Source organism: Oncorhynchus keta, chromosome 9, assembly GCF_023373465.1.
Source record: "Oncorhynchus keta strain PuntledgeMale-10-30-2019 chromosome 9, Oket_V2, whole genome shotgun sequence".
NCBI lineage: Eukaryota > Metazoa > Chordata > Actinopteri > Salmoniformes > Salmonidae > Oncorhynchus > Oncorhynchus keta.
Genome location: NC_068429.1, coordinates 20,235,120 through 20,261,007, shown reverse-complemented (window position 1 = coordinate 20,261,007; position 25,888 = coordinate 20,235,120). Strand labels below are relative to the sequence as shown.

The 25,888-nt window shown below is 43.9% G+C and overlaps 1 protein-coding gene across 7 annotated transcripts in view; it reads right to left on the bottom strand.

Annotated features, from left to right (window-relative positions):
- arhgef28a (Rho guanine nucleotide exchange factor (GEF) 28a) overlaps nucleotides 1-25,888 on the bottom strand; it is a 136,114-nt gene that overhangs the window by 14,237 nt on the left and 95,989 nt on the right. For 5 of the 7 annotated variants that reach the window (XM_052525433.1, XM_052525437.1, XM_052525434.1 and 2 more), the window contains 14 exons: nucleotides 17,872-17,984; nucleotides 17,562-17,726; nucleotides 16,747-16,997; nucleotides 16,292-16,417; nucleotides 16,008-16,125; nucleotides 15,281-15,535; nucleotides 15,076-15,152; nucleotides 13,583-13,761; nucleotides 12,379-12,470; nucleotides 11,336-11,521; nucleotides 10,971-11,197; nucleotides 9,720-9,767; nucleotides 6,533-6,736; nucleotides 5,174-5,479 (listed from right to left, as the gene is read on the bottom strand). In XM_052525433.1, coding sequence (XP_052381393.1) covers nucleotides 5,174-5,479; nucleotides 6,533-6,736; nucleotides 9,720-9,767; nucleotides 10,971-11,197; nucleotides 11,336-11,521; nucleotides 12,379-12,470; nucleotides 13,583-13,761; nucleotides 15,076-15,152; nucleotides 15,281-15,535; nucleotides 16,008-16,125; nucleotides 16,292-16,417; nucleotides 16,747-16,997; nucleotides 17,562-17,726; nucleotides 17,872-17,984 — 2,347 coding nt within the window. The remainder of the gene's footprint in view (nucleotides 1-5,173; nucleotides 5,480-6,532; nucleotides 6,737-9,719; nucleotides 9,768-10,970; nucleotides 11,198-11,335; nucleotides 11,522-12,378; nucleotides 12,471-13,582; nucleotides 13,762-15,075; nucleotides 15,153-15,280; nucleotides 15,536-16,007; nucleotides 16,126-16,291; nucleotides 16,418-16,746; nucleotides 16,998-17,561; nucleotides 17,727-17,871; nucleotides 17,985-25,888) is intronic. The other 2 variants (XM_052525435.1, XM_052525439.1) reach the window with 1 other exon arrangement.

The following is a 25,888-nucleotide window of genomic DNA, read 5'->3' as shown; positions in this document are numbered from 1 at the left end:
TTGGTATACTTCACACTGAAAATATGGATTACAACTCTCAAATAATATTTTTGATGACAATTCCATTTTTTTGGCCATGGATTAGCTGAATAAACCATTATTGTAAATAGCCACTGTGGCTACTTGACTATGTCTGATACGTAGCAATGGTTATACTTTTGCCCATAGCTAGCTCTTGTCTTAGTGTTATGGTTTCTCTGTATGTTTACTAGAGGTCGACCGATTAATCGGAATGGCCGATTAATTATGGCCGATTTCAAGCTTTCATAACAATCGGAAATCGGTATTTTTGGACACCGATTTTGCCAATTTTTATTATTTATTTTTTTACACCTTTATTTAATCTTTATTTAACTAGGCAAGTCAGTTAAGAACACATTCTTATTTTCAATGACGGCCTTGGAACGGTGGGTTAACTGCCTAGTTCAGGGGCAGAACGACAGATTTTCACCTTGTCAGCTCGGGGGATTCAATCTTGCAACCTTAACTAGTCCAACGCTCTAACCACCTGCCTCTCATTGCACTCCACAAGGAGACTGCCTGTTACGTGAATGCAGTAAGCCAAGGTAAGTTGCTAGCTAGCATTAAACTTATCTTATAAAAAACAATCAATCAATCAATCATAATCGCTAGTTAATTACACATGGTTGATGATATTACTAGTTTATCTAGCGTGTCCTGTGTTGCATACAATTGATGCGGTGCGTATCGTTGCTCCAATGTGTACCTAAACATGAACATCAATGCCTTTCTTAAAACCAATACACAGAAGTATATATTTTTTACCTGCATATTTAAACCTGCATATTTAAAGAAATCCAGGTTAGCAGGCAATATTAACCAGGTGAAATTGTGTCACTTCTCTTGCGTTCATTACACGCAGAGTCAGTGTATATGCAACAGTTTGGGCCACCAAATTTGCCAGAATTTTACATAATTATGACATGACATTGAAGGTTGTGCAATGTAACAGGAATATTTAGACTAATGGATGCCACCCCTTAGATAAAATACGTAACGGTTCCGTATTTCACTGAAAGAATAAACGTCTTGTTTTCGAGATGATAGTCTCCGGATTCGACCATATTAATGACCTAAGGCTCGTATTTCTGTGTGTTATTATGTTATAACTAAGTCTATGATTTGATAGAGCAGTCTGACTGAGCGATGGTAGGCACCAGCAGGCTCGTAAGCATTCATTCAAACAGCACTTTCGTGCGTTTTGCCAGCAGCTCAAGCATAGAGCTGTTTATGACTTCAAGCCTATCAACTCCTGAGATTAGGCTAGTGTAACTGATGTGAAATGGCTAGCTAGTTAGCGGGGTGCGCGCTAATAGCGTTTCAAACATCACTCGCTCTGAGACTTGGAGTAGTTGTTCCCCTTGCTCTGCATGGGTAACGCTGCTTCGAGTCTCTCTCTCCCTCTCCCTCTCTCTATACCTCTCCTCTCCCCACCTCTCTCTCTGTCTCTCTCTCTCTCTCTCTCTCCCTCTCCCTCTCCCTCTCCCTCTCTATGCCTCTCTCTACCTCTCTGCCTCTCCCCCTCTCCCCTCCCTCTCTCTATCTCTCTGTCTCTCTCTCTCTCTCCCTCTCTCTATGCCTCTCCTCTCCCCACATCTCTCTCTGTCTCTCTCTCCCTCTCCCTCTCCCTCACTCTATGCCTCTCCTCTCTGTCTCTCTCTCCCTCTCCCTCTCCCTCTCTCTATGCCTCTCCTCTCCCCACCTCTCTCTCTCTCTCTCTCTCTCTCCCTCTCCCTCTGCCTCTCCTCTCCCCACATCTCTCTCTCTCTCTCTCTCCCTCTCCCTCTCCCTCTCTCTATGCCTCTTCCTCTCCCTCTCTCTATGCCTCTCCTCTCCCCACCTCTCTCTCTGTCTGTCTCTCTCTCTCCCTCTCCCTCTCCCTCTCTCTATGCCTCTCCTCTCCTCTCCCACCTCTCTCTCTCTCTCCTGTCTCCCCTCTGTCCTCTCTCCCTCTCCTCTCTCCTCTCCTCTCCCCCCACCTCTCCTCTCCCCTGTCTCCCTCTCCCTCCCCACCTCTCCCCTTTCCCTTTCCCTCTCCCTCTCTCTATGCCTCTTCCTCTCCCTCTCTCTATGCCTCTCCTCTCCCCACCTCTCTCTCTGTCTGTCTCTCTCTCTCCCTCTGCCTCTCCCTCTCTCTATGCCTCTCCTCTCCTCTCCCACCTCTCTCTCTGTCTCTCTCTGTCTCTCTCCCTCTCCCTCTCTCTATGCCTCTTCTCTCCTCTCCCACCTCTCTCTCCCTCTCCTATCTCCCCTTGTCCTCTCTCCCTGCCTCTCCTCTCCCCACCTCTCTCTCTGTCTCCCTCTCCCTCTCCCTTTCCCTCTCCCTCTCTCTATGCCTCTCCTCTCAGCTTAGGGGCATATTTCACTGCAGGCCCGCTCCACTCGCTTTTCAAACAAAGTGTCGATATGAATAATTAAAGTATTTTGGAGAGGATTGATTGGTTTGCGGCGTTCGCATGCTTTTAATTATTTTGTCGCTGGAGCTTTTATTCTCTGCGATTTAATTATCATCAATCATGAAGTTGTTTATTAGCGAGCGGAGCTGCTGAGTGTTGAGACAGATGACGCTGAAATTGCTCTCATTACCGCAGGTCGTATATCAAGGGCCCGGATGGAGCTGCTCTGTGTGACTGAGTGGGCCACCGTAGCTTTGGCTGCTGGCTACACTTTGTCCTGGGAGAGAGAGGCACTTCTCAATAATGAACTTCTTACCCAGGGAGAAACATGACCTTGGTTCACACACACACATACAGCAGCAGGTTGACATTTATTGTCATGAATCTTGCCCTGGAGGCAGAACTGAGCGATTTCTGCTAGATGGGCCAGCTGCAAAGTCAAAATTGGCTATATCGTAAAAATGTATGAAAACAAATGTGTTTTTTAAAGTGGAACTGACAGTGTTTTAACTACTTTGCAGATATGAAACAAACAGACAATCATGATATCAGTAAAAAATATACATTTCCCAGTTTGGGAATCCAGGCTGTGTCACAACCGGCCGTGATTGGGAGTCCCAGGTTTGGCCATCATTGTGTAGGCCGTCATTGTAAATAATAATTTGTTCTTAACTCACTTACCTAGTTAAATAAAGGTTCAATATAAAAACTAAAACCTTTATAAGAGGTTTTAAAAATAGGTTCTATTTGACTCAACATTCCATGATGTACACTGTTGTACACTAAGGTATTGTTGGCAGAATAGATTGATGCAGTTAAATTAATGGTCAATACAATTCACCAATACATTTCTTGGTAGTCCAAAACATATTGCTATCATGTTGTAAATCACAGCTGGCCTGGTACATTGTCTGCTGCCTCCATTCAGGATGCACTGTTTCAGTTTCAATGACTCAATATTTTGGGCAAAAACAGACGAATGTAACTAAGGCTGTGAATGACAATACAATCAAACTATTGATCACAAGGGCAATGATCACAAGTCAGTCATAACACAGCTAATAGGCTAGCATATCTATTTATGTAGCAAGCTAAAAACACGGAGCCTAACGTTAGCCAGCTAGCTAGCTGCTAGGAGGATGTCATGCCATCGGAGGAGTAAGTGAGTGACTCATATCGTTTTTCGGTGGCTATACACATCTAGAGATGCAGGTGTCATTTGGTTAGCTAGCAAGAACTTGAATGACTGTTATCCAGTTAGCATATCTCTTGCCTTTGAAAATTCACTCTGGCTATCTACTCAGATTTCAGAGCACTCTCGTCTGAGTGTGCCAGAGCACAAAATAACTGATGAATTTACGAGCGAGCAAGACCTGCTGAATATGCCGGTGTCAGTAAATGTATGCAAAAAAAGTCATAGTTAGTCACGAACACTCTAGATAACATGAAAACAGCCTTACCAGCTCTGCTACGGCGAGTAAAATGGTCAGATTGAGATGTTCTCTCATTTGTGTCTGGAAGTAGCAAGCTAGCTAACTTTAGCCAGTTAGATTGGGTGCTTGGTTGGGACATGCATACATTGGCAGGCAAGCTCAAAAAGGAGAAGTAGGCTACAATTCCCCACTGTTAATCAGTGTAATTTTGACAGCCAACTAGCTGAAAAAGTTTGAGAGGGTTTATCTAATGTTCCTTCGTTAGATTTTAGCTCATCTTGCTCTGGCTAACATTAGTTGTTGATCTTGTAGTTGTTGATGTGCATAACTGAGGGAGAGAAAGTCTACCTCTTCATGGTTGTTTGATTAATAGAACTGTAAAGTTCCGAAATGTAAGAGGACTCCAGTGGTATTTACATAATTGCACAAATCCATTCAGGTGTCTTTTGTGGCTTTTGGCAAATGCGTTCCAATGATCTAAAGTCGCACTGTTGCTACTATCTGTAAACACACAGTCCAGTTCAATGTGAATGATGGCAGGCCCATGTGGCAAATAGCTTGTTTGTATAAAGGCCTACTGTAGCTCTGATCGGCTATAGCTCACCGGTCTGTGTAGACTCAGGTTTTGGACAAGACAGATGTTTTTATTAGGTATAATTTACGGCAGTGTCTATTAATTGTCTGAACTCTCGGTCTCTTTCCCGCCACTCTATTGCTGTACAATGTTCACAAATGCCTTAGTATACGTAACTCGCAAACATTCGAAGAATATATGAAAACGTGAAAATGACAATATCAGATGTTTTATTTTTTAAGTGTCATGTTCTTCCTGTGGGTGTATGTGAACAGATTTTAATAAGATTTCATGTTGCTAAAAAGTTCTACTTTAAGGTTAGGGTTAGGCATTATGGTTAGCTTTGTGGTTAAGGTTAGGGCTAAGGTTAAGGTTTAAAACACAGTAGGCTGCTGATAATAATGGATGGAACTGAGCAAATGGAATGGCATTAAAAATGTGTTTGATATATTTGATACCATTCAACTGATTCTGCTCCAGTCATTACCATGAGCCCGTCCTCCCCAATTAATGTGCCACCAACCTCCTGTAGTTTATAATCAGATTTTATGACTTTGTGACTGTGCCAGCTTGTGACCACTCTGCAGAGCTGCCTCCAGGGCAAGATTCATGACAATAAATGCCAACCTGCTATACACACCCTTATAGTATATGTACTCTCAGCATCTCTCATTCACACTCATGCAGTGAGTATTAGCTACAGGCTAGGAGGCCTTCTGTGAAAACCCACTCACCCCCCTCACACACACCTGATGACAGCGGTCCAGGGGTATGACCATGACAGGCAGGCTCCTCTGTCGGCTGTGTCTCCAGCTCTGCAGCAGGTTCTGCTGGGTCTCCAGCCTCTCCCTCTCCTTCTCCACACTCCTCTGACTCTCTCTCAGCCTCTCCAGGCTCTGCTGGTACTCCTCCAGCTGCTCCTCCAGCTCTTCCCGCTCCTGTTTCAGCCTCTCAGCCTCCAGGTGGCACTGTCTCTCCCTCTCCTCCAGCCTGCTCTCCAGCTCCCCCTGTTGGCTGTGGCGCGCCTGGCACTCCCTCTCCCACCGCTGTCTCTCCTGGAGGTAGGGAAAGGTTCAACAGAATCCATTAGTTGATGGTTGCTTGGGCCGCGATAAATCGTTTAATACAAAAATATATTTTTAACTAATAAATCCTGGCAAAGTACAATAAGAGGTGAGCGTGCATAGTAGATATACACTACCGTTCAAAAGTTTTGGGTCACTTAGAAATGTCCTTATTTTTGAAAGAAAAGCAAAAAAAATTATGCCTAGAAGGCCAGCATCCCAGAGTCACCTTTTCACTGTTGATATTGCGACTGGTGTTTTGCGGGAACTATGAAGCTGCCAGTTGAGGACTTGTGAGGCGTTTGTTTCTACAACTAGACACTCTAATGTACTTGTCCTCTTGCTCAGTTGTGCACTGGGGCCTCCCACTTCTCTTTCTATTGTGATTAGAGCCAGTTTGCGCTGTAGTACACATCGTTGTACGAGATCTTCAGTTTCTTCAATTTCTCGCATGGAATAGCCTTTATTTCTCAGAACAAGAATAGACTGACGAGTTTCAGAAGAAAGGTCTTTGTTTCTTTCCATTTTGAGCCTGTAATCGAACCCACAAATGCTGATGCTCCAGATACTCAACTAGTCTAAAGAATGCAGTTTTATTGCTTCTTTAATCAGAACAACAGTTTTCAGCTGTGCTAACATAATTACAAAAGGGTTTTCTTACTAGCCTTTTAAAATGATAAACTTGGATTAGCTAACACAATGTGCCATTGGAACACAGGAGTGATGGTTGCTGATAATGGGCCGCTGTACGCCTATGCAGATAGCCGTTTCCAACTACAATAGTCATTTGCAACATTAACAATGTCTACACTGTATTTCTGATCAATTATATTTTATTTTAACAGGCACATTTTTTTGCTTTTCTTTCAAAAACAAGGACACGGTAGTGTATGCTTACTTATTTACTGTGGGGAGAAAAAAAACGCTACACATAAAATATCACTTAAATTTGCCTTTTTCCCTAATGTGATTCCCTTATTTTGGAATCGATAAGGTCGCCCTAAATTCATTAATCAATTCATTGATTAATCTAACTTATCCTACCTGGTGCAGCCTGCCCTGCAACCGTACCGCTGCCGCCACCTCCTCACGGCGCTTCTCCAGATTACGTTGCTTCTCCTGCTCCTGCAAAGCGTTGCCACGGAGACATGGGGTGTGTGGTCTCGGAGAGCGGGGGGAGTGGCGGTCACTCTCATGGAGGAGGAACTTCTGAACCTCGTAGAAACTGTCTTGGATGGTTACCGCCGCCTGCAGAGAGGAAACAAATATGTGACGATAACGTGACTGACTGACTGGCTGGCTGGCTGGATGTCTGACTGGCTCATTGACTGACTGACTGACTGACTAACTCATTGACTAGCTGGCTGGCTGACTATCTGACTATTTGGCTGGCTGGCTGTCTGACTGGTTGGTCGGCTGGATGGCTGACTGACTAGCTGGCTGGCTGGCTGACTGACTGGTTATCCGGCTGGAGAGTTGACTGATTGACTATCTGACTGGATCGCTGACTGACTGACTGGTTGACCAGCTGAATGGCTGACTGATTGACTAGCTGGCTGGATGGCTAACTGACTGACTCATTGACTGACTAACTGACTAACTCATTGACTTGCTGGCTGTCTGACTAGCTGATTACCTGGCTGGCTGGCTGACTGACTGACTGGTTGGTCGGCTGGATGGCTGACTGACTAGCTGGCTGGCTGGCTGACTAACTGACTAGCTGGTTGGCTGACTGGTTGGCCAACTGGATGGTTGACTTATTGTCTGGTTTGCCGGGTGGATGGCTGACTGACTGACTAGCTGGCTGGATGGCTGAGTGACTGATTGACTCATTGACTGATTGACTGGCTGACTAGCTGGCCAATTGGCTGGCTGGCTGGCTGGCTGCTGACTGACTGGGGTCAACGCAGCCATTCAAATGGGTCCACACTGGGCCAACCGTCGATGGCCATGTGTGGCTCCAAGCCAAGGTTAATGGGGGCAATAGAAGCAGGAGATTTGAATACCAAATATGGATCAGTCGACATTGTGACAGTCAACGGCAAACCAAATACTCACTGGTACTTTAAGGCTGAGCTACATATTGTTAGGCCAAGCAGGACTAGAACACATGTATAGACCGCATACAAACACATACCAATATACAAGAAATGTCACTATGTACAGTAGGCTACATACACACACACACACACCCGCAAACACACACGCTTCACATTACTAACACAAACACATACTCTGCACACACCAAACAGGATAGACTCCATCTACATCAACACATCAAATGCTCCCTGTGCAGAGCAGGAGAAAAGTCTCTCTCTCCTCTGGTCTCTCTCCCACTAAGAATAGGATAATTGGGTTCCTCTCTCCAGCAGCTTACTGCCTGGCTGTCTGGCGTTTCAAGCTTCAGACAATCCAGCTGATTGTTGGATCTCTGTTTACAGAAGCTGTGGTGCAGCCAGGCAAATACATCCACACATGTATGGATGCACGTGAGGGCACATACAGTGAGGGAAAAAAGTAGTTGATCCCCTGCTGATTTTGTACGTTTGTCCACTGACAAAGAAGTGATCAGTCTATAATTTTAATGGTAGGTTTATTTGAACAGTGAGAGACGGAATAACAACAAAAAAATCCAGAAAAACGCATGTCAAAAATGTTATAAATTGATTTGCATTTTAATGGAGAAGCAATCAATCAATCAGATTCCAAACTCTCCACCATGGCCAAGACCAAAGAGCTTTTCAAGGATGTCAGGGACAAGATTGTAGACCTACACACGGCTGGAATGGGCTACAAGACCATCGCCAAGCAGCTTGGTGAGAAGGTGACAACAGTTGGTGCGATTATTCGCAAATGGAAGAAACACAAAAGAACTGACAATCTCCCTCGGCCTGGGGCTCCATGCAAGATCTCACCTCGTGGAGTTGCAATGATGATGAGAACGGTGAGGAATCAGCCCAGAACTACACGGGTGGATCTTGTCAATGATCTCAAGGCAGCTGGAACCAAGGAATAGTCACCAAGGAAATGATTGGTAACAACCTACGCCGTGAAGGACTGAAATCCTGCAGCGCCCGCAAGGTCCCCCTGCTCAAGAAAGCACATATACATGCCCGTCTGAAGTTTGCCAATGAACATCTGAATGATTCAGAGGACAACTGGGTGAAAGTGTTGTGGTCAGTTGAGACCAAAATTGAGCTTTTTGGCATCAACTCAACTCGCCGTGTTTGGAGGAGGAGGAATGCTGCCTATGACCCCAAGAACACCATCCCCACCGTCAAACATGGAGGTGGAAACATTATGCTTGGGAGTGATTTTCTGCTAAGGGCACAGGACAACTTCACCACATCAAAGGGACGATGGACGGGGCCATTCCTTCAGCCAGGGCATTGAAAATGGGTTGTGGATGGGTATTCCAGCATGACAATGACCCAAAACACACAGCCAAGGCAACAAAGGAGTGGCTCAAGAAGAAGCACATTAAGGTCCTGGAGTGGCCTAGCCAGACTACAGACCGTAATCCCATAGAACATCTGTGGAGGGAGTTGAAGGTTTGAGTTGTCAAACGTCAGCCTCGAAATCTTAATAACTTGAAGAAGATCTGCAAAGATGATTGGGACAAAATCCCTGCTGAGATGTTTGCAAACCTGGTGGCCAACTACAAGAAACGTCTGACCTCTGTGATTGCCAACCAGGGTTTTGCCACCAAGTACTAAGTCATGTTTTGCAGAGGGGTCAAATACATATTTCCCTCATTAAAATGCAAATCAATTCATAACCTTTTTGACGTGCTTTTTTTCTGGATTTTGTTGTTATTCTGTCTCTCACTGTTCAAATAAACCTACCATTAAAATGATAGACTGATCATTTCTTTGTCAGTGGGCAAACGTACAAAATCAGCAAGGGATCAAATACTTTTTTCCCTCACTATACACACACACACACACACACACACACACACACACACACACATACATACTAAGACTGCAACCTGAATGTGGCACTAAAACAGGATATATTTGTTCCTGCTGAGAAGACACTGGGTCTGTGTGTCGAATGGAAATTAGTGGCTGAGATGAGATACACAGGGTGTGCTCGTGTGTGCGTGCGTGCGTGCGTGCGTGCGTGCGTGCGTGCGTGTGTGTGTGTGTGTGCGCGCGTGCGTGTGTATGTGTGCGTGCGTGCATGTGTGTCTGTGTGTATGATTCACCTCCCATAGGGATGAGCTCACCTGTAGACTATAGAGTAACTGGGTCAAGCTTTGGACACTATGGGACACCTGTTATTGAGGAAGACAACCACAGTTAACACGTGATAAACAGTAGCTAATAGTCAGGCTTTCATCTCCCTTTATGAGGATCTTCTCATGACTTCATCCTTCCACAAATAACATTCCCTCTATAAGAACCCTCGATAAGAAACGGTATACAAATAAATGGAATGGTTCTAGTGCTCCCGTGTTAGTGAGGGAGAATGGAGAGTTTCACTCTCCTACAGATGTAGGATCTTAATTTGAGCCAGCTTGCAGGAAAATAATCCTACAGCAACAGGAAATGTCAATTATTATATGGATTATAACTAATGGAGTTGATATATTTTCCGTAAGAGAAAATAAAGTATGACATTTAAAAGTGGAACATACAAACTTCAGAAGCTTTTTTAAACCTTACACTACAAATTCTCATGCAACAGGGTGTTGAAATTACAATCCTGCATCGGTAATATGTTGCACTCTCCTAGATGGCCGAACCTGCATAAGATGCTATTGGCTTCCTCCAGCATTACACTGCAGTCATGGTTCCATGTAATGGTGAGACTGCAGTAGAGTCTCCTCTCATCACAAGGCACATTTTCTAAGTAGAGTCCATTTGTCTGAGGAGTCTATGTGATAGTGTACGTATAGCACCACCTTGTGCTCCGATAGTGTATGTAGACCCACTCTGTACACTACGTTACCTCACAGCTTCCAGTCAATACTTATTTTTCACAGTTCTTTACCTCACAGCCAGGGCACACATAAAGATGCTAACGATAGCACAAACGTGTCCGAGGAAATTGGGATATAATTCTCTACATCTATTTTTAATGAGACGGTACCTTTGAAAGCTAAATTGACTTTCTCCTGTATTATTAAGATATTAATAATTTATCACATCAAGGCTGAAATGTAATTCTAATAGATGGTGTTAAATTATTCAAACAACTGTTGGGATTGTTGAGCCACCATGAGAAGCGAAGGAGGAAGGTGAGAAGTCAAGGCCAAAATGAACACTGAACGTAGTACACACTTCAGCAGCTCAAGACTACAACAAGCCTATGGCTCCAACTGCAAAGCCCATTGGTATTTGAACCTCTTGGTGTGATGGCTACGGTGTTGGACTGACAGTCACAGAGACCAGGGTTGAAGCCCTGTCGGGTTAGCCCTGAATTCGCTACAATATCTATGGTATATAGCTAAGACAACCCTGCATAGGAGACCTACCTTAAGGTTGATATTATTAGTCAGGGACTGCAGTACAAGGACTTGGGAGGCTGACTCCCCATCCCTGGTATTAGGGTCCACAAGTGAGGCCTCCGCAACTGAGGGGATGTCCAGGGGGGTAGGAGGGCAGGCTGGGGACACAGGGTGGGACAGGGGGTCCCTGGGAGGGCTGCAGGGGCTGAAGGGGGAAAAGGTCAGCGAGGACAGAGTGGTCCTCAGGTTCTCAGCTGGAGAGAGAGAGGGGGGGGGGGAATACCCACAGACAGACAGAGTAAGACATTGGACACTCTACAACAGGAAATGGACAACATGTTCAAGAAGCTAACGATGGTCAGTGAGTCTTATAGTGAGGTATATCGTCTCACCCTCTCTGAGCGCGGCAGTAAGCAGTACTGCAGCCTGGGGCACCTCCTCTGGGTTTGGCTGGACCAGTAGGTGTGGCTCAGGGTGTGGTTCCTGGGCCTCGCCCCTCAGGACAGACAGTTCAGCATAGATCTGTAGCTTCTCCTCCAGACTGGAGCATATCTGATAATCCTGACTGGATAGGGTCTCTGGTAGATAACACATGAATACACTATCATTAATAAACTATCATTAATAAAGTCAATAATCATGAATAAACAGACTAGAACAGATCTGATTGTCCGGACTGGACAGGTTCTCTGGTAGATAACACATTAATGTCTTACCCTGGAGATCAATTCAATCTCCACTGAGTTAGGTTCATCTGATTTTAGTTTTGTTTGCCTCTCATGTGGAATGATCTCCAAAAGTCCTTGAAGTTGGTGGAGTAATGTGTTTGTTTCATATGATTGTGTTCTGCTTTTCGTGTTGTGTGTCTGCTTTTTCATGTGTTCTGTAATTGACATGTATATATAGACATGTATAGTGTAATTGCTGTTTACTGATGTGTTCATGCAGGGCCCGTCTGCAAAAGGGGCCGTGGTCTTAGTATGACTCCCTGCTTAAATAAAGGTTAAATAAAATGAATAAACTATCATTAATATATCTGTAGCTTCTCCTACAGACTGAATCAGATCTGATGGTCCTGACTGTACAGGTTCTCTGACACAACAACAAAACAGAAATACTTCACAGTAGTAATACACAAACATTTTAATACACAATCAGCACACTATATCTCAGGCTTTGACAAAATAACACCACATACATTCAATAAATCCCAATCAACACAAAATACCTCAGGCTCTGATACAATAACACCATATACATTCAATAAATCACAATCAACACTCAGAAGGATACCACAAAATCGCATCACATACATTCGATAAATCATAATCAACACTCAGAAATCGCAGTAGCAGCGGTAATGCCAGTCACCAACAGATATAGAAGTACATGGAATATGACAGACAAGCTATATATAGGTCATGGATCTAAATACCCTGTAGTTTGTGTATCTTCTGGACTCTGGCGTCAGCTGTTCTTCTCTCCTCTTCTGACTCATTAGTGTTCTCCTCCTCTTCCTCTGGACAGCTGGACAGACAGTTTTAGGCACACACACACATCCAGAGAGAGAGAGAGATAGAGAGAGAGATAGAGAGAGAGAGAGAGAGAGAGAGAGAGAGAGAGAGAGAGAGAGAGAGAGAGAGAGAGAGAGAGAGGAGAGAGAGGGGAAAGAGAAAGAGAGAGGTTGAGAGAAGAGAAAGAGAAAGAGAGGTTTGAGAGAGAGAGGTTGAGAGAGAGAGGGCGAAAGAGAAAGAGAGAGGTTGAGAGAGAGAGGTACAGAGAGAGAGGGAGAGAGAGAGAAGAGAAAGAGAGAGTTGAGAGAGAGAGAGAGAGAGAAAGAGAAAGAGAGAGGAGAGAGAGAGAGAGAGAGAGGGCGAAAGAGAGAGAGAGGTTGAGAGAGAAAGAGAGGTTGAGAGAGAGAGAGAGAGAGAGGTTGAGAGAGAGAGGGCGAAAGAGAAAGAGAGAGGTTGAGAGAGAGAGAAAGAGAGAGAGGTTGAGAGAGAGAGAGAGAGAGGTTGAGAGAGAGAGAGAGAGAGAGAGAGAGAGAGGTTGAGAGAACAGAGAGAGAGAGAGAGAGAGAGAGAGAGAGAGAGAGAGAGAGAGAGAGAGAGAACAGAGAGAGACAGAGAGAGAGAGAGAGAGAGAACAGAGAGAGAGAGACACACAGAGAGAGACAGAGAGAGAGAGAGAGACAGAGAGAGACAGAGAGAGAGAGAGAGAGAGAGAGAGAGAGAGAGAGAGAGAGACAGAGAGAGAGAGAGAGAGACAGAGAGAGAGAGAGAGAGAGAGAGAGAGAGAGAGAGAGAGAGAGAGAGAGAGAGAGAGAGAGAGAGAGAGAGAGAGAGAGAGAGAGAGAGACAGAGAGACAGAGAGACAGAGACAGAGAGAGAGAGAGAGAGACAGAGAGACAGAGAGACAGAGAGACAGAGAGACAGAGAGAGACAGAGAGAGAGACAGAGAGAGACAGAGAGAGATACAGAGAGAGACAGAGAGAGATACAGAGAGAGAGAGACAGAGAGAGACAGAGAGAGAGAGAGACAGAGAGGCAGAGAGAGAGAGAACAGAGAGAGAGAGAGAGAGACAGAGAGAGAGAGAGCCCCCACCCACACACTCCCACACCCCTCCCTCCCCTGACTGACCTCTCTACTGCCTCTCTGATTAGTCTCATCCAGGTGTTGCGTTCGTCTTTCGAGGAAGTGTGGACCTCGTACATCTCTGGCCCTGCGGCCGACGCACTGATCAGAAACATCCCTCTCTCCTCATTGGCTACCTCTCTGACGATCAGCTTCTGGAGAGAGATCACTGGGGGCTTCTGGTCCTGAGGAGCACAGACAGACAGAATGGGAGGATGACAGCGTATTAGTATAGTTCATGAAAACTTGAGGGCCAACATTCACAGATGTATCCAGGATGACGTGTCTTTTTGAGTCCCAATCCCCAACATAAGATAAGAGATTGTGTTTTACTCCATCCAGGATGACATGTCTTTTTGAGTCCCAATCCCCCACATAAAATAAGAGATTGTGTATTACTCCATCCAGAATGACATGTCTTTTTGAGTCCCAATCCCTCACATCAGATAAGAGATTGTGTATTACCCCATCCAGAATGACATGTCTTTTTGAGTCCCAATCCCCCACATAAAATAAGAGATTGTGTATTACCCCATCCAGGATGACATGTCTTTTTGAGTCCCAATCCCCCACATAAGATAAGAGATTGTGTATTACCCCATCCAGGATGACATGTCTTTTTGAGTCCCAATCCCCCACATAAGATAAGAGATTGTGTATTACCCCATCCAGGATGACATGTCTTTTTGAGTCCCAATCCCCCACATAAGATAAGAGATTGTGTATTACCCCATCCAGGATGACATGTCTTTTTGAGTCCCAATCCCCCACATCAGATAAGAGATTGTGTATTACTCCATCCAAAATGACATGTCTTTTTGAGTCCCAATCCCCCACATCAGATAAGAGATTGTGTATTACTCCATCCAGGATGACATGTCTTTTTGAGTCCCAATCCCCCACATAAAATAAGAGATTGTGTTTTACTCCATCCAGGATGACATGTCTTTTTGAGTCCCAATCCCCCACGTAAAATAAGAGATTGTGTATTACCCCATCCAGGATGACGTGTCTTTTTGAGTCCCAATGCCCCACATAAGATAAAGAAGAGCAGAGAGCAGTAGCCCAAAGCTATCAGACTTAGTCTAAAGGAACTGAATTGAAGTGTAGAGTTTATTTTGTCTTATTCCGTTAAAGTGATGCTCCAGAGGCTTTGTATAATTTCAGCCAGTAGTTTTGAAAGTAGTGCTCACGAGACAAAACTGAAACTTGTGTCCTACGTCCTCCATTTCATTTAGCAGATACTCTTATCCAGAGCAACTAGGGTTAAGTGCCTTGCTCAAGGGCACATGAACAGATGGTGATTCGAAACCAGTGACTCTTCGGTTTATGGCTCAACACGCTGACATGCTAGGCTACCTACCGCCATGTTACGTCCTGCAATTCGTATGATATGTTACGAATCCCAATTCGTACGATATGTAATGAATTTGTAAGTGCTTAAGATCCCGGACTGCATCTTTAACAGCAAATGTCACGAGATCCTTTCATAGACATACCACAGCAGCGAATATGAACTTCTGGTCTTTCTCCTGGAGGAAGATCAGTGTGTCTGTCAGAAGGAGAGCCATGACATCTGCAGAGATATGACACAAGACAGTTGTAAACAATGCAATCTATTATGAATATTATCATTAGTGTGAAATGGATTGATTGATTGACTGATTGATTGTTTGGGTTGATTGATTGACCAGTGTGTGAGACCTTTGAGTCGTCCGGTGGCGGTCTTCCACAGTAACAGGCCCTGGTGTTTGAGGGTCTGGCCTGGCCCCAGAACATCCTGCTTTCTGAAGGTGTGCCCGTTCTTCAGCTTGGCAAAGCTCCGATTCTCCATCCTGTTCAGAACATCCTGTAACCGCTGACCCTGCTCAAACTCACTGACCATCAGGTCAACTGCCGCGATCACTTCCTTGATCAGAACCAGGGCTCTGGAAAGGTCCATGTGCTCCTCACTGTCCACTGAGAGAGGGAGAGGGGGGAGGGAGGGGAAGAGATAGAGAGAGAGAGGAAGGGGGGGAGGAGGGCGGAAGAGAAAGGAGAGAGAGAGAGGAAGGGGAGAGGAGGGAGGAGAGAGAGAGAGAGAGAGAGAGAGAGAGAGAGAGAGAGAGAGAGAGAGAGAGAGAGAGAGAGAGAGAGAGAGAGAGAGAGAGAGAGAGAGAAAATATTTGGGCACATTGAAGTTGTAAGCGCAATACTATACATCCAGTTACCATCATATCAGTATGGAAGTTATATTTCAAATACAGCACATTGTTGACCTTTTTTCAAAGTCTTCATGTAATCTCTGACTGTAACTGTTACTCTAACTGCTGTATATTCACACTGACAGTTGAGCTGTATGATAAAACCACCTGTCCAACATAAAACCAGCCTGTTCATATTATCTGATCCTGACAGCAGAGGGTAGCAGAGCAAAGCGAGGCAGACTGACCCTGAGTGTACTGTAGAATCCTCTCCAGCAGAACAGGGTACTTAGTGATCCTCTGGGTCACCAACAAGATGCATTCTGGGATCTCTCTCCTCCGGACCAAATAGTTATTACTTTGTTGCTATAGAAACACAAAATCAATCATGAGTCACAAGTGGAATATACAATATAACCACTTCTCAAGGTATCCTATATCGAGACATAACTTGTAGAGACAGATAACTCCTCAATACAACTTCTCAATTTTTCGATTTGAGTAGTCTTCTAAGCAGACAAGCCAAACGTACCTTGATGAAGGTCTGAAATCGTTTGTTGTGCTGCTGTAACTCTTTGAAGAAGGTGACTGCCTCAGTGTGATGGCTGCAGAACTCTCCATACACCTGTTTCATCCTCTCTGCACTGTCTTCAGAAAACTGCACCAGAAATGGGAAGTTATTCAGTCAATCTAGATCCAACGTACTCAATCAGTCAAATAGAACATTAACACCACAGTCATGTTTCTTGAGGTTGAATTACTGAATTACAGGAGAGAGTGAGTGGACATTGGCAATGTTTCAAACAAAAAAAACAGCAATATCTGTATTTACCCAGGTTTTGTGGAGGTACTGATTCATTGTAATTCAACTCAGCATGTATTTCTAGGGGTCATGAGGTCATTCTGTCTGCACAGATTCCATATGACTGTATGGAAAAAGCTGCCACGAGTTTTTGTGTTACAAAGGACTTTATTTTAACAGCGCACCTGTTGCAACAGGATGTCTCCGATGCGTACTATGACGTAGTTCCTGTCCCCATGTGGCTTGGCGGAGCTGTGGCGGCGTTCCCTCATGGCGTTGAAGAGGTTGTGGTGGAGGAGGAGGAGTTCATCCAGACAAGGAAAGACACGGTCCACGGCACCCGCATCCAACTGAACCTCCTCCCTCATCCCTCGCCGAAACACCTCAGCCATGATCCTCAGTGTCTGGAGGTGGTGCATCTCTGTCTGCATCAACTCTGAGAGGACACACACAGTCAGTGGAGGCTGCTGAGGGGAGGAAGGCTCATAATAATGGCTGGAACGTAGCGAATGAAATGGCATCAAACACAAGGAAAACATGTGTTTGATGTATTTGATACCATTCCATTCATTCCGCTCCAGCCATTACCACGAGCCCGTCCTCCACAATAAATATGCCACCAACCTCCTGTGCACACAGTGCATGTATGAGATCGACTAGATTGTAGTCTGCCAGCACATAATCACTGATCTTCAAATCATCTTGCATCCCAACTAACTGCTCATTATGTGATCAATATTAGCAATACCTCGCCTTTCTCAAACTGATCCCCTCAAACATGCTGGCACATACTCACATACACACAGTCCAATTATCCACCTTTCCAAGATGACAAAGGTTTCTGTAGACCAACCGATCCATTGGACATGCCATAACAACAAACCATAAACTTTCCTGTGCTATGCCCCTTAACATTTCAGCACTCATTACTTATTTATAACTCACTAACTGTATTACAAAACAGCCGGTTTCAATACATATCAATGCAGTGTTTTCTCACCATAGATAACATCCTGCCTCTTGACCACCCGTTTGTCCTGCTTCTTACAGAACGTGTGTTCCACCGTCAGACTCCAAGACTCAGCCTTGTAGTCTAGAGCATCAGCATCCAGGTCACCATGGAGACTAGCGTCCACACAGTCTACTTGGGGAGTGGAAGGACAAACTGTAAGAAAGACATGAATCATAGGTCTCTTTCTAACACCTGTTCATCATCATTCCTCTGCATTTCCAATGGCAAATGGTTTGACACAAAATGGACAGCATTGACTGTCTGTGTTGTCCCTTCTGGGTTCCCATCCCTGCAGTACCTTCTCCGACGGAGGAGTCAGTGGACGTGGACGACTCGGTGGTCTGCAGAAGCTCCTCTGATTGGCCAGGACACCACCTGCTGTCAGACTCCGCCTCTGGACTCTCACTAAGCCTGCCGGGACAGTGACAATGTGTCAATAACATACAGTAAGTATCATCCCAAAAAATCATGATCACAATCTTACTGTAATATACTGAGAGTGAGAGATAGTTAGTTAAGGAGAGTAGGAGACAACGGGCACCCTGCCTGTGACCAAAGAGGCATGTATCACACGCTCAGCTCAGCATGCTCTGCTCAAACCTAAACCACACAAATAACAACACTGGACATTATGGAACACAAAGCTTTCACTATCTTGTGCTGGACTAAAGAGCAGGAACCCAGGGGGTATGCTCAGGGGGTATGCTAATTTGGTATAGAGCAGACCTACCCCACTCTATTAAATTAGTCAAAACAGGAACATTTTACATCTGGCTATAAATTAATAAGGAAATTATCTCAACAGAGAAAAATTTCCTCATGTGTGCTACCTATATCCCCCCAATAGAATCCCCACACTTTAATGAAGATGGCTTCTCCATCCTAGAGGGAGAGGTCAATCATGTCTAGGCCCAGGGACACGTACTAGTCTGAGAACCTGACATTCTCAGCACACGGGGACAAACACCAACCTGGAGGTGACAGCATTCCCTCCCAAATATGCCCCCCTAGACACAACTATGACAAAACAACCAACAAAAATGGGGCACAACTCTTGTCTCTACATAGTCAATGGTAGGTAGGCTTCAGGGGGACTCCTATAGTAGGTACACCTACAGCTCATCCCCTGGCAGTTTGTACTATAGATTTCTTTATCACAGACCTCAACCCGAGTCTCTAAGAGTGTTCACAGTCAGCCCACTAACACCCCTATCAGATCACAGAAAAATCATAGCCTACTTGAACAAAGAAATAATCATGAGGCCTCAAAGCTGAACAAACTGCATACTATTAAGAAACGCTGTAGATTGGAGGAAAGAAGTGTAGAAACGTACCAAAAAAACAATTAGGCAGCAACTTATTCAATCCCTTTTAGACAACTTCCTGGGCAAAACATTTCACTGCAATAGTGAAGTTGTAAACTTGGCAGTAGAAAGCCTAAACTGCATATTACTTGACCTTTCAGCTTCGCTATCAAATCTAAAAACGTCAAGCAGACAACCTAAGAAAATGAACAACATTGACAAATGGTTGATGAAGAAGGCAAAACCCCATGAAAGAAACTGATAAGCATGTCCAACCAAAAACACAGAAAACCTGAAACTATGCTTTCACTATGGTGAAACACTAAAACAATACAGAAACACAATAAGAAAAAAGAAGGAACAACATGTCAGAAGTCTACTTAATGTAATTGAAGAATCCATAGAATCTAACCACTTTTGGGAAAATTGGAACACACTAAACCCACAACAACATGAAGCGCTACCTATTCTAAAAAGAGACGTATGGATAAACCACTTCTCTAATCTTTTCGGCTCAATAACAAAGAACAAACAGAAAAAAACATATACAAGATCAACTACAAATCTTAGAATCAGCTATTAATTATTACCAGATCCCACTGGATTCTCCAATTACATTGAATGAACTACAGGTCAAAATGCAAATCCTCCAACCCAAAAAGGCCTGTGGTGTTGATAGTATCCTGAATAAAACTATAAAACTTACAGACCACAAATTTCAATTGGCTATTCTTAAACTCTTTAACGTCATCTTCAGCTCTGGTATCTTCCCCAATATTTGGAACCGAGGACTGACCACCCCAATCCACAAAAATTGACACAAATCTGACCCCAAAAATCACCTTGGAATCTGCGTCAACAGCAATCTCTGAAAAATCATCAACAGCAGACTCTAAAATTTCCTAAGTGAAAACAATGTCATGAGCAAATATCAAATTGTCTTCTTTCCAAAATACCGTAGGACAGACCACGTATACACCCTGCACACCCTTATTGACAAACAAACAAAACAAAGCAAAACAAAAGCAAAGTCTTCTCATGCTTTGTTAATTTCAAAAAAGCTTTTGACTCAATTTGACTCAATTTTGCATGAGGGTCTGCTATACAAAGTGATGGAAAGCGATGTAGGGGGAAAAACATATATATAAAATCAATATACACAAACAACAAGTGTGAAGTTAATATTGGCAATAAACACTCACATTTCTTTACTCAGAGATGCAGCTTGAAATGTAATGTAACATATGTCCCTTTTTCAGGACCCTGTCTTTCAAAGATAATTCGTAAAACTCTAAATAACTTCACAGATCTTCATTGTAAAGGGTTCAAACACTGTTTCCCATGCTTGTTCAATGAACAATAAACCTTTAATGAACATGCACCTGTGGAACCGCCGTTAAGACACTAACAGCTTACAGACGGTAGGCAATTAAGGTCACAGTTATGAAAACTTAGGACACTAAAGAGGCCTTTCTACTGACTCTGAAAAACAACAAAAGACATATGCCCAGGGTCCCTTCTCATCTGCGTGAACATGCCTTAGGCATGCTGCAAGGAGACATGAGGACTGCAGATGTGACCAGGGCAATAAATTGCAATATCCGTACTGTGAGATGCCTAAGACAGCGCTACAGGGAGACAGGACGCACAGCAACACCTGAACAGGATCGGTAGATCTGAACATCACACCTGCAGGACAGGCACAGGATGGCAACAACAACTGCCCGAGTTTCACCAGGAACGCACAATCCCTCCATCAGTGCTCAGACTGTCCGCAATAGGCTGAGATAAAAACAAATGTTTAAGTATTCTGAGCCTTTACTCAGTACTTTAGATGCACTATTGTAAAGTGGCTGTTCCACTGGATGTCATAAGGTGAATGCACCAATTTGTAAGTCGCTCTGGATAAGAGCGTCTGCTAAATGACTTAAATGTAAATGTAAATGTACTTTGTTGAAGCACCTTTGGCAGCAATTACAGCCTCAAGTCTTCTTGGGTATGACGCTACAAGCTTGGCACACCTGTATTTGGGAGTTTCTCCCATTTCTCTCTGCAGATCCTCTCAAGCTCTGTCAGGTTGGATAGTGAACGTTATTTTCAAGTCTCTCCAGAGATGTTCAATCGGGTTCAAGTCCGGGCTCTGGCTGGGCCACTCAAGGACATTAGACTTATCCCGAATCCACTCCTGCGTTGTCTTGGCTGTGTGCTTAGGGTCGTTGTCCTGTTGGAAGGTGAACCTTCACCCCAGTCTGAGGTCCTGGGTGCTCTGAAGCAGGTTTTCATCAAGGATCGCTCTGTACGCTTTGCACTACGTGGTCCTTCTGTAGCTCAGTTGGTAGAGCATTTCGCCAGGGTAGTGGGTTCGATCGTAGAATGTATGCACACATGACTGTAAGTCGCTTTGGATAAAAGCGTCTGCTAAATGGAATATATATGTACATCCGTTCATCTTTCCCTCGATCCTGACTAGTATCCCAGTCGCTGCAGCTGAAAAACATCCCCGCAGCATGATGCTGCGCTTCACTGTAGGGATGGTGCCAGGTTTCCTCCAGAAGTAATGCTTGGCATTCAGGCCAAAGATTTCAATCTTGGTTTCATCAGACCACAGAATCTTGTTTCTCATGGTCTGAGAGTCTTTAGGTGTCTTTTGGCAAACTCCAAGTGGACTGTCATGTCCCTTTTATAGTGGTGTGGCTCAATGTCCAATCAAATGAATTTACCTCCAATCAAGTTGTAGAAACATCTCAAGGATGATCAATGGAAACAGGATGCGCCTAAGCTCAATTTAAAATTTCATAGCAAAGGGTCTGAATAAGGTATTTCTGTTGTTTTTTTAAATATATTTGCAAAAAAAAAAAAAAAACTGTTTTCACTTTGTTATTGTGGGGTACTGAATGTAGATTGCTGAGGATTTTTAAAAATATATATATATTTTAGAATAAGGCTGTAACGTAACAAAATCTGAAAAAAGGGGTCTGAATACTTTCCACTGCCCACTGCCCACAAAATGAGGTGGAAACTGAGCTGTACTTCCTAAGCTCCTGTCAAATGTATAACCACATTAGAGATACATCAGGGCATAAAATTAACGTTTTGGTCCACCTGCCATTGTGGCCGGTAGATCAAAAATCTACCAGCCACTCAGATACTTTCCCAGCCAAAATATTTTTTTGACGCTAAAATTACACCAACAAAACACAAAAAAACAGATGAACATGCTTTGTGATGTATCTAGAACAATAAATGTGTTACTAGTAAAAAGTAATTAATGTGGTATATTGTTTAGTCTTCTAACCAAAATACACTATACAGTGCCTTGCAGAAGTATTCATCCTCCTTGGTGTTTTTCCTATTTTGTTGCATTAAAACCTGTCAATTAAATTGATTTTTAATTGGATTTCATGTAATTGACATACACAATATAGTTCAAACTGGTCAAGTGAAAAAAATTACTTATTTCAAAAAATTCTAAATAATTCAAACGGAAAAGGGGTGTGCGTGCATATGTATTCACACCCTTTGTTATGAAGCCACTAAACAAGATCTGGTGCAACCAATTACCGCCAGAAGTCACATAATTAGTTAAATAAAGTCCACCTGTGTGCAATCTAAGTGTCACATGATCTGTCACATGATCTCAGTATATATACACCTGTCCTGAAAGGACCCAGAGTCTGCAACACCACTAAACAAGGGGCAACACCAAGCAAGCAGCACCATGAAGACCAAAGAGCTCTTCAAACAGGTCAGGGACAAAGTTGTGAAGTACAGGTCAGGGTTGGGTTATAAAAAAATATCAGAAACTTTGAACATCCCACGGAGCACCATTAAATCCATTATTAAAAAACGGAAAGAATATGGCACCACAACAAACCTGACAAGAGAGGGCTGCCCACCAAAACTCACGGACCAGGCAAGGGTGGCATTAATCAGAGAGGCAACAAAGAGACCAAAGATAACCCTGAAGGAGCAGCAAAAGCTCCACAGCGGAGATTGGAATATCTGTCCATAGGACCACTTTAGCTGTACACTCCACAGAGCTGGAAGAGTGGCCAGAAAAAAAGCCATTGCTGAAAGAAAAAAATAAGCAAAAATGTTTGGTGTTCACCAAAAGTAATGTGGGAGACTCCCCAAACATATGGAAGAAAGGGTACTCTGGTCAGATGAGACTAAAATTGAGCTTTTTGGCCATCAAGGAAAACGCTATGTCTGGCGCAAACCCAACACCTCTCATCACCCCAAGAACATCATCCCCACAGTGAAGCATGATGGTGGCAGCATGCTGTGGGGATGTTTTTCATCGGGACTGGGAAACTGGTCAGAATTGAAGGAATGATGGATGGCCCTAAATACAGGGAAATTCTTGAGGGAAACCTGTTTCAGTCTTCCAGATATATGAGACTGGGACGGAGGTTCACCTTCCAGCAGAACAATGACCCTAAGCATACTGCTAAAGCAACACTCGAGTGGTCTGTGGTATGACTTAAAGATTGCTGTACACCAGCGGAACCCATCCAACTTGATGGAGCTGGAGCAGTTTTGCCTTGAGGAATGGGCAAATATCCCAGTGGCTAGATGTACCAAGCTTATAGAGACATACCCCAAGAGACTTGCAGCTGTAATTGCTGCAAAAGCTGGCTCTACAAAGTATTGGCTTTTTTGGGGTGTGAATAGTTATGCACGCTCAAGTTCTGTTTTTTGTCTTATTTATTGTTTGTTTCACAATTTCTTTTATTTTGCATCTTTAAAGTTGTAGGCATGTTGGGTAAATCAAATGATACAAAACCCGTAAAAAAATATTTTTATTTCCAGGGTGTAAGGCAACAAAATAGGAAAAATGTTAAGGCGGATATGGACACCCCTTCAAATTAGTGGATTCAGCTATTTCAGCCACACCTGTTTCTGACAGCTGTATAAAATCGAACACACAGCCATGCATTCTCCATTGGGAAACATTGGCAGTAGAATGGCCTTACTGAAGAGCTCATTGACTTTCAGTGTGGCATAGGATGACACCTCTCTAACAAGTCAGTGTGCCAAATTTCTTCCCTGCTAGAGCTGCCCCGGTCAACTGTAAGTGCTGTCATTGTGAAATGGAAACGTCTAGGAGCAACAACGGCCCAGCCGAGAAGTGGTAGGCCACACAAGCTCACAGAACTGGATGGCCGAGTGCTGAAGCGTGTAAAAATTGTCTGTCCTTGGTTTCAACACTCACTACCAAGTTACAAACTGCCTCCGGAAGCAACGTCAGCACAATAACTGTTCCTTGGGAGCTTCATGAAATGGGTTTCCATGGCTAAGCAGCCGCACACAAGCCTAAGATCACCATGCGCAATGCCAAGCGTTGGCTGGAGTGGTGTGAAGCTCACTTCCATTAGACTCTGGAGTAGTGGAAGCGCATTCTCTGGAGTGATGAATCTCACTTCATCATCTGGCAGTCCGACAGACAAATCTGGGATTGGCGGATTCCAGGACAACGCTACCTACCTTTGTGGCAACAGTTTGGGGAAGGCCCTTTCCTGTTTCAGCATGACGTGCACAAAGCAAGGTCCATACAGAAATGGTTTGTCGAGATCGGTGTGGAAGTGCTTGACTGGCCTGCACAGAGCCCTGACCTCAACCTCATCGAATACGTTTGGGATGAATTGGAACGCCGACGGAGAGCCAGGCCTAATCGCCCAACATCAGTGCCCGACCACACTAATGCTCACTAGTGACTGCAGCAATGTTCCAACATCTAGTGGAAAGCCTTCCCAGTAGACTGGAGGCTGTTATAGCAGAAATGGGGGGACCAACTCCATATTAATGCCCATGATTTTGGAATGAGATGTTCGACGAGCATGTGTCAACATACTTTTGGTAATGTAGTGTATCACAGATGAGACAAACATGTTCACCTCCCCCTTTAAGGGCAGGAGGTTATCGTGGTAGCATGACTAGAGTCATGTTTGTGCCTGTGAGATTGAGTCTGGCTAGTAGCATCATTGTTTTCTCTTCAAACATTGAAAAACAACCTAGCTTGTGAACAAAACAATGTAAATAGCCAAGAAACACAAGAACAAAGTCTCACTTTCCTTTCAAGTAAATTAGACCAACTTTTATGCCTGTGCACAGCGCTTCTAAAAATGAATCTTTAACAGCTCTTCAGGTACGCACAGCCCCCAGCCATGCAGTGTTGCAGTGCGAGGTGAAATGGGCTATATAGGATTCATAGTTCTTTGACTCATTCATTTACCAGCTACGAAACAAAACAGCAGAAATACTTTGAAAACAGCTACTGCAGTATTTATTTGACTATGAATGTGATCATACTTAATTATTTTCATTCACAAAATTGTGAGTGAAATGCTCGCACTGTTGTGCCCTGACCACCCGTCAACGTGGCTGGTGAAATAGACATCTTACACACTAATGCCAAAATCTACCCGCATGTGGCAGGTGGCGGGTGTTCATTTTAGGCCCTGGATACATATTTCCCACAGATCACACAGACCCAGAAATCAAACATTGATAAACTCCCATATCTGTTAGGCGAAATACTGCAGTGTGCAATCACAACAGCACAAACAACACTGTAAATAACAGCAATATTGGTCCCCTACTATTCATACTACAACTATTTGCACATTGCTAAAACTTGAAGTGTCTTTATCTTTTTGAAACCTTTTGAATGCAATATTTACTGTTAAAAATATTTAACTTCCTTTGGCAATGTAAACATGTTTCCCATGCCAATAAATCCCTTTTGAATTGAATTGAGAGAGACATACATTGAGTGAGGGAAAGAGAGAGTGAGAGTGAGTGAGTGAGTGAGTGAGTGAGTGAGTGAGTGAGTGAGTGAGTGAGTGAGTGAGTGAGTGAGTGAGTGAGTGAGTGAGTGAGTGAGTGAGTGAGTGAGTGAGTGAGTGAGTGAGTGAGAGAGAGAGGACCATAGAAAACATTAACATCCTATTATCTATTGGGAGAAAAAAAACATTATGACATATTAGCTGCAAAATATGTAGCTGAAAC